General features: G+C 39.9%; 1 protein-coding gene across 1 annotated transcript; it reads right to left on the bottom strand.

The window, feature by feature from the left end:
- Nucleotides 1-319: 319 nt before the first annotated feature.
- On the bottom strand, nucleotides 320-9,329 carry LOC148584921 (uncharacterized). The gene is made up of 6 exons (XM_088517585.1): nucleotides 8,938-9,329; nucleotides 8,552-8,731; nucleotides 8,218-8,461; nucleotides 1,635-1,977; nucleotides 948-1,522; nucleotides 320-454 (listed from the first exon to the last, which is right to left on the bottom strand). Exons 1-6 carry the CDS (start codon nucleotides 9,327-9,329, stop codon nucleotides 320-322), a joined length of 1,869 nt encoding a protein of 622 aa, XP_088373711.1.

The following is a 9,329-nucleotide window of genomic DNA, read 5'->3' as shown; positions in this document are numbered from 1 at the left end:
AGGTGTGAGAGTCTCAAAACAGGGTAGGCCAATAAAATCCACACTACAAAATCTTTGCAGCGGTCTTCTTAGCACTAAAGTGGCCTCCACACGCATGATCATGACAAAAGGAGATGACATTGGATTGGTCATGCTCAGGTATACACCCCCTAATGATTTGATCAGGATAATACTTGAAAAGATAAGGATCATTCCAGAAGAAGTACTTCACCATGGCCATAAACTTGGACTTGCCGCCCCAAATGAAAAGGCATTTGGCCGGTGACAAGATAGTTTACTATATCAGCAAACCATGGTGCAAAATTATGAGCAATGTGCATCAATTGCTCATCAGGGAAGGCCTCAGAAATGGGGATGGCATGGCGTCTTCGATGAAATACACTATCAACCTCGACAAATGATCCATCACCACATTTTCAAAACCTTTCTTGTCCCTAATCTCTATGTCGAACTCCTGCAGTAACAAAATTCACCGGATGAGACGAGATTTAGCATCTTTTTTGGAGAAAAGATATTTCAATGCTGCGTGATCCGAGTAGATAATGACTTTAGATCCTAACAAGTAGGATTTGAACTTGTCCAAGGCAAAAAAGACTGCAAGCAACTCCTTTTCAATTGTGGAGTAGTTGAGTTGTGCATCATTTAGGGTCCTGCTGACATATTAGATGACATGGGGGAGTTTATCAACATACTGCCCAAAAACAGCTCCAACTATATAATCTGATGCGTCACACATGATCTCAAATGGCACACCCCAGTTGGGTGGCTGAATAATAGGTGTGGATTTTAGAATTCTCTTCAGATCCCTAAATGCTTTCTTGCAGTAGTCCTCATCAAATACAAATGGAGCTTCCTTAACCAACAACTTGCATAAGGGCCTGGCGGTTTTGCTAAAATCCTGGATGAATCGCCTATAGAATCCTGCATGGCCTAGAAAAAAAATGAACCTCTTTCACTGTACGTGGAGGTGGAAGGTTGGAGATCAAATCCTCCTTTGCTTTGTCAACCTCAATCCCCCGATGAGTGATGACGTGCCCCAATACAATACCTTGCTTCACCATAAAATGGCATTTCTCCCAATTGAGCACCCGATTCTTCTCCTTGCACCGCACTAAAACCAAAGTGAGGCGGTGTAGACACTCCTCAAAAGATGAACCGAAGATGGAGAAGTCATCCATGAAGTTCTCCAGGAAACACTTCACCATATCAAAGAATATGGTAGAGCGTGCGACGAGTAAATGTTGTATTCTCAAAGGGCATGCAATGGTAGGTGAACTCCTGAAAGGACAGGTAAATGTTGTATTCTCCTGATCTTCAGGGTCCACAAAGACCTGGTTATATCCAGAATAACCATCCAAGAAGCAATAATACTCATGCCTAGCCAAGCGTTCCACCATCTGATCAATGAATGGGAATGGAAAATGATCCTTCCTTGTGGCAGCATTCAGCTTGCAGTAGTCTATGCAAACTCTCCATCCTGATTGAATACAAGTTGGGACCAACTTGTCATCCTTGTTCTTCACTACAGTCAATCCAGCCCACTTAGGCACTACATGAATTTGGTTCACCTACTTGCTATCGAAAATTGGATAGATAATACCTGCATCTAGCAACTTGAGCACTTCTGCTCTCACAACTTCCTGCATAGTTGTTCATCCTCCTTTGTCCCTCCATCGATGGTTTGACATTCTCCTCCAAATGTATCTTGTGCATCACCACCAAGGGGCTGATTCCCTTAATATCATCAATGGTCCAACCTATAGCTTCCTTGTGCTCACTTAGAACGTCCAACAACTTCTCTTCTTGAGCACTCACAAAATCCGAATCTAAAATAACTGGCAAAGATTCGGCTGGACCTGGGAACTTATACTTGAGATTTTTCTGTAAAGGCTTAAGTTCCTTCTTGAGGGGTTTTGGCACTACGGTCTCCCCACTTTCACTGCTCACCAGAGGAGTATTCTCCAAAATCGCATCTCCCTACTCAAGTAACTTGTCCAAATCCAAATCATCTCCAAACTGAGCAAGGCATGATTCCAAGGAGTCCTCTATGCTTGATCCTTCAACAGTCTCCTCCATGATCTCCTCTATCAAGCGTACATGTCTCACTTCATCATATTCTAGTGGTTGCTTGCTGATATCTGGTACGTGCTAAAATATTCATATTTTCAGCTCTTAAGTTGCATGTTTTAATCCTTTGGTTTTAGTTAATCAGGCCATTTTAATTCCTTTTTGTGTTTTTCATGTTTTTACAGGCTTTTGGAAGAAAATGAAGTAAAACTGGGTGCTTTGGGCATAAAGAGAGAAGATGGAAAAAGTTGGAACTCCCTAATACTGCGATCAATCGCAAGGTACTTGCGATTGAGCGTAGTACCCGAGAGGACATAGTACAAAGCAAGCTAGGAACGATCGAGCGCATGCCAGAAGAAGGATCGATTGCAGACCTACGATTGAGCAGACACGGGCTGTGATCGAGTGCACCCGTGTGCAAGAGACAAACCAAGGTGGCGGCTAAGATGTCCCTATTTCCATATTAGGGTTTTCTGACTCCCAATTGTAATAGGATTGAAACCCTACGAAATCCCTAGGGTTTACTACTTTTTCAAGGACTTCTAAAGCCTATAAACAGACTTTTAAGCCTTTAGAATAGAAAGACGTTTTACAATGAGAGAATAGGAACTCGTCAAGTTCAAGTCTAGGGTTTATTCTTTTTTTTTTCTTTTATTTTATGAAGATGTTTAACACCAACTTTATGTGTAGCTAATTTAATTAGTAGGGCTTGATTTAAGCCCTAGTTATGTTTTGTTAATATTTCAATATTGGCACCTTTGTGATGATCTTGTTGTGCTATTTAACTTGATTAATACCTGCTTGCATGAATTCCTCATATGTGTGTGCCTGATCAACATATGCATGTGGTATGGACTAGTTAGTTAAATCAATTTGGATGGCCGAGTCTTGGGTTTAACATAAGTAACAAAAGAAATCTACGCCGGGTTCTTAGGTTAATAATCATGGGGAACCGGGAGTAATGCCATGCCCTAGGCCTCGTGTGTTTGTCGATTTCCATAGAACATATGCTTTCCTAAGGAACAACTTAGTATAAATCATGCTAAATCCCTTAGGAATGAAAAGAGTTAGAGTAGATGTCATGCCTAACTTGTTGCTTAGGGAAATCTATAGCTTTAGGAGTATACGCCATGCCCTAAGGTTGACAAACATTAGATATACATAGCTTGATCAAAGCATTGGCATATTGTTATATTAGCTAAATATAATTAGTGGTGGATATCAAAGCCCTACCCTTTATTATCATCACTTCAAAAATCAATCTTTGTTTTGCTTTTGCTTAAGGAATCTATTTTTAAACATAAATTCAGCAATCCTCGTGGGAATGATCCTGTACTTGCACCATATACTACTATGTTGACCTTGTACACTTGCAGGTAAAACGTACAAATTATTATCTATTAATTTAGGTAATATTTTGCACAACAAGTTTTTGGTGCCGTTGCTGGGGATTGTTTGGTTTTGTTTGGAATTATTTTCCTTAGTTTGTTTTTGTTTTAAATTTTTCTGTTTTTATAGTCTTTTCTGCAGTTCCTGTTCTGCCTCTAGAGGTGCGATCGAGTGCACCTCACGATGCGATCGATCGCACATCTAGAGAGCAGCACAGTTACTGTACTAATTATAGATATGATTTTTTTTTCTTTTGTTTCTTGCAGGGTCATTTGAGTCTGCATATTAGTAAGTTTTTATTTTTAATTTTGTTTTTATTTCCTTTTTAATTTTAACTTCTTTTTGTTATTTCACATATGTGGGGAGGCATTCCGACACCCCGTGGACCGTGTTCTTTATGCCACGACCCTTATCACCATGTTAGAGAATGTCCTTCAATAAGACAAATTCCTAACAAAATTTTTTGGCATAAGAACACATCGATCTCTAGACCGGAGAACGACAACTATCTTGATTCCTGCAACCCAACTTGGAGCCAACAGTCAAATTTCCCGTGGTAAGCTCAAGCTCTTAAAGATCATGCATATTCCTCTCAATCGGATTCATCACTACAAGATCAGATGGCTGCCATAGAGAAGAAATTGGACATGATTGTCAAGGCCATGACTGCCCAGAAAATCTCACCTTTGCAACGGGACACACCATACCAGAAAAGCAACCCTCAACAAGCAGTCCAACCAGCTTAAGAGCCAGAGAAGGATGACCTCAAGGATCTTATACAACAATTTGTGACTTCACAACAACAATTCACAGCTGATCAAAAACAATTCAATACACAGACTAATCAAGCCATTCAAAGACTAGAAGTGCAAATGGGGCAATTGGCCAAGGAGCTGAGTACATTCCGCATCAATAGGCCTTACCAATACCAAGAAGAAGAATGTCAAGGGCAAATGATGGAACACCCTAATGAACAATACATGGAGGAAGAGTGCACTTATCATCATGAGCAAGCAATTACCACATTAAGGAGTGAAGATGCAGTTGAAAATCAATGGGAAGAGAGGAAGGAGGAGCAAACTGAGGTTCTAGAGGAACCACTTCGGGAAAAGGAAGAGAGCACTGAGACTTCTTCAACATCAGCTCCTATTCTTGAATTATCAAGAGTCCAAGAGAGAAGTCTGCTGGGGTTATGTGATGACCAAATTGAGGACATCAAGATAGAAAAGCTTCCTGAGTTGTCTTCTTACTATATTCCAGTTCATGATTCCCCACCGGATGAGCAACTATTTGAGAAACCTCAGAGTGGTCTTCCCCAATCTAGAAACACTTTGAAGCACCGTGCAGCAGAAAAGATTCATTCCCTCTGCTGCAAGAGAAGGAAAGATTGGTGATTCAAATTTAAAGTGCCACAGTCTGGCTGAAGACGTTAAACTTAGCGCTCATGGGAGGCACCCCATAACATATCCTTTTGTTTTGTTGTTTGCCTTATATTTTTTTTTTTTTGTTTTCCTTTGTGTTTTATTTTACTTTGGTGTTTTAGTGTTTCAAGTTTTTTTGTCATGTTTTCACATTCTGTTACTGCGATCGATCGCAACCTGCGTGCGATCGAATGCAGGTCTCCACTTGTGGTTTTATTGCATTCTGTTACTGCGATCGAGCGCACCCTGAGTACGATCAAGCGCAGTAACCGATTTTTGGCTGTTGTACATTCTGTTAGTGCGATCGAACGCACTTGGTGTGCACTCAAGCGCACATCACCCACACTTGCACAGCCTTGCGCGAGTGCGATCGAACGCACCATGCGTGCGATCAAGCGTACTTGGGCAACATCCCATAGCTATCTTTTTATTTTATTTTGTTTCTTTTTACTTGTTTGTGTGTTTTCTTATTTTGCAGGGACAAGTGTGCTTCAATTCAAGTTTGGGGGTGTGCTATGAGCCATGGTTTCCAAGAAGATGTCGACCATCTCCCGGGTACACTCTTTCCTTTATTTAGACACATTGGGGACAATGCGTCATTTAAGTTTGGGGGGTATGGGCACACATGTTCACACACACTTTGTCCCAATTTCATGTTATTTGTTTTGTGTGTTGTTCGTTTATTTGAAAAATAAAAAAATAAAAAAACAAAACAAAACAAAAAAAATTAAATAAAAAAATTATAGAATTATAAAATTAAAAAAAAAACAATTTATGCATGTTCAGGTTTGCTCTAAAATTTTAAGCTGATCTAAAAGAATTGTGACTTGAATTTATCAGTGAGCTTAAAATTTTGAACACATGATCTAATAATTGAGTTTTTCAGTTTGGTTACTTGCTTAGGACAGTTGAGAATTCACATGTTTGATCTGATCTTACACAAGCACATTAGCACATAATTTGTGAGGTATGACATGAAAGTTTAATGTGTGTGTTTCTATGTCTTACGTGAAACTGGATGATTAATTAGATGGATACATTGGCATAAATATAGGTGAATATATATATATATATATATATATATATATATATATATATATATATATATGATCATTGATAAGCTTTTCATTGAGTAACTGGACCTCTTGCCTCAAAGCATTGACTGTTCACGTCAAAAGGTGAAGAATTTTGATTTGGTTAATGTCATGGTTAGTTTGGTTTCGTAGCCTTTTTTACTCGAGTTAGTAAGTCCTAGGGGTGTCTCTACACCTAATGCCCTAAAACCATCTGGTTCCGGAGTCATTGACTTAACACTCATTACATGGGTCAATTAGAAAGCTTAAGGGAATCAAGCATTGCACAACCTGACGAAAAAAAAAAAAAAATGCCATTGTTGTTCATTCTAATAGGGATTTGAGTATTGAGACATTGTACATTAGAAACAATTGGAAGATTCATATTTATGTGCTAGTTCACTTTACCCTATTTTCAAACTTGTGATGTCTTAGCATGTCTTTTGTAAGTAATTAAATTTTAAAATTCTAATTTATTGTGAAGATGGAGTTTATCTTTTTTAAGCTTGCTAATGAATGAGAATCATGGCTTTGATGTGATGCTTTAATTTTTGGAATAACATGAACTGTGCATGTTGTTTGGGGGTAACATTTCTGGAAAACCCTCACGAGACTCCACTCGTCCACTAGGGAATTCCAAGGGGTTTAAAAGGCTTGTTGCATATGCTAAATGCAATCGTATATCCCACGAAAAATGGATTTATCTCTTGTTTTCTGTTTTTCCATTCTTGTTTTTAGTTCTGTATTGCTAAGGGACTAGCAATATGTAAGTTTGGGGATGTGATAAGTGCTAAAATATTCATATTTTCAGCCCTTAACTGGCATGTTTTAATCCTTTGATTTTAGTTAATTAGGCCGTTTTAATTCCTTTTTGTGCTTTTCATGTTTTTACAGGCTTTTGGAAGAAAATGAAGTAAAACTGGGTGATTTGGGCATAAAGAGAGAAGATGGGAAAAGTTGGAACTCCTTGATACTGCGATCAATCGTAGGGTACTTGCAATCGAGCGCAATACCCGAGACGACATAGCACAAAGCAAGCCAGGAACGATCGAGCGCATGCTAGAAGAAGGATCGATCGCAGACCTGCGATCGAGCGCACATGGGCTGCGATCGAGCGCATGCCAGAAGAAGGATCGATCGCAGACCTGCGATCGAGCGCACATGGGCTGCGATCGAGCGCACCCGTGCGCAGGAGACAAACAAAGGTGGCGGCTAAGATGTCCCTATTTCCATATTCGGGTTTTCCAACTCCCAATTGTAATTGGATTGAAACCCTACGAAATCCCTAGGGTTTACTACTTTTCCAAGGACTTCTAAAGCCTATAAATAGACTCTTAAGCCTTTTGAATAGAAAGACGTTTTGCAAGGAGAGAATAGGAACTCGTCAAGTTCAAGTCTCGGGTTTATTCTTTTCTTCACTTTTATTTTATGAAGATGTTTAGCATCAACTTTATGTGTAGCTAATTTAATTAGTAGGGCTTGATTAAAGCCCTAGTTATGTTTTGTTAATATTTCAATATTGGCGCCTTTGTGATGATCTTGTTGTGCTATTTAACTTGATTAATACCTGCTTGCATGAATTCCTCATATGTGTGTGCCTGATCAACATATGCATGTGGTATGGACTAGTTAGTTAAATCAATTTGGATGGCCGCGTCCTGGGTTTAACATAAGTAACAAAAGAAATCCACGCCGGGTTCTTGGGTTAATCAACATGGGGAACCGGAGTATATGCCATGCCCTAGGCCTCGTGTATTTGTCGATTTCCATAGAACATATGCTTTCCTAAGGAACAACTTAGTATAAATCATGCTAAATCCCTTAGAAATGAAAATAGTTAGAGTAGATGCCATGCCTAACTTGTTGCTTAGGGAAATCTATAGCTTTAGGAGTATACGTCATGCCCTAAGGTTGACAAACATTAGATATGCATAATATGATCAAAGCATTGGCATATTGTTATATTAGCTAAATATAATTAGTGGTGGATATCAAAGCTCTACCCTTTATTATCATCACTTCAAAAATCAATCTTTGTTTTGCTTTTGCTTAAGGAATCTATCTTGCACCATATACTATTATGTTGACATTGTGCACTTGCAGGTAAAACATACAAATTATTATCTATTAATTTAGGTAATATTTTGCACAACGATATCAAAGATATTCAGCTCCACTATCATATTTTTGAAGGAAATCTTCATCACCCCCGTCCTACAATTTATCAGGGTGTTAGTCGTAGCTAAGAATGGTCGCCCTAGAATCACCGGTATTTGAGTCCCAACATTCTGAACCGGCTCTGTGTCTAGCACAGTAAAATCCACGGGAAAATAAAACTTATCCACCTTAATCAACACGTCCTCAATTATTCCCCGTGGAACCTTTACTGACTTGTTAGCCAAGTGGAGTGTCATCGATGTGGGCTTCAACTCTCCTAGCCCCAATTGCAAGTAGACTGAGTAGGGCAAGAGATTCACACTCGCTCCAAGATCCAATAAAGCCCTCTCAATCCTGTTGACTCCTATCATGCAAGAAATGGTAGGACACCCAGGTTCCTTATACTTACTGGGCAACTTGCACTATAGGATCAAGCTAACCTACTTGGTCAAAAATGCCTTCTTTGGGGCATTTGTCCTCCTCTTAACAGTGATCAAGTCCTTCATGAACTTGGCATATGATGGCACTTGTTGGCTGGCGTCCAAGAATGGGATATTGATTTGGACTTGTTTAAACACCTCCAAAATGTCCTCAAATTTTCCTCCTTTCTTAGGTGCTCGCAACCTTTTTCAGGGTAAGGTGCTTTAGGCACAAACGACCTAGGAGGATCCTCAACAACGAGTGTGGCTTTAGACGGCTCAGCATCTCTCTTGTCATTGTTGTCACTCTCTTGCCCTTGTGGCACAACATGATTCTTTTCAGGTAGAACCACTTGATTGTCCACTTGTCTCCCTAACCTCAATGTGACAATCGATTTCACCTATTCCTACCAGTGCGCAAGATCTGAAGAACTTCCAACCGCAAATTGTCCTTTCGGGTTGGGCATGGGCTGGCTAGGAAACTTCCCCATCTCTCTTTCACCCAAGTGACTTGCAATTTGACCCATCTGACTCTCTAGGATGGCAATCGCTTGGGTGTTTACCATTATCACACTCCTGACTTCACTTATGGATTGGTCGGTGAGCTTCATGAAGTCCTTGAGAGTGTCTTCCAAAGACTGTGAAGACGACACTTGCACTTGAGTGGGAGCTTGGAAAGCAAGTGATGGCGTTGGATGGGCCGAGCACCATGATTCTGAACCGGTGGAAGAAATCCGGGAAGGTATTGATTGTGAGCTTGATGAAAGGCTCCTCCCTGATTCACTGGTTGGTTTTGCTTCCAT

Source organism: Corylus avellana, chromosome 6 (genome assembly GCF_965113065.1).
Source record: "Corylus avellana chromosome 6, dhCorAvel1.hap1.2, whole genome shotgun sequence".
In the NCBI taxonomy this organism is placed as follows: Eukaryota; Viridiplantae; Streptophyta; class Magnoliopsida; order Fagales; family Betulaceae; genus Corylus; species Corylus avellana.
This window is presented reverse-complemented; position numbering and strand designations above follow the sequence as displayed.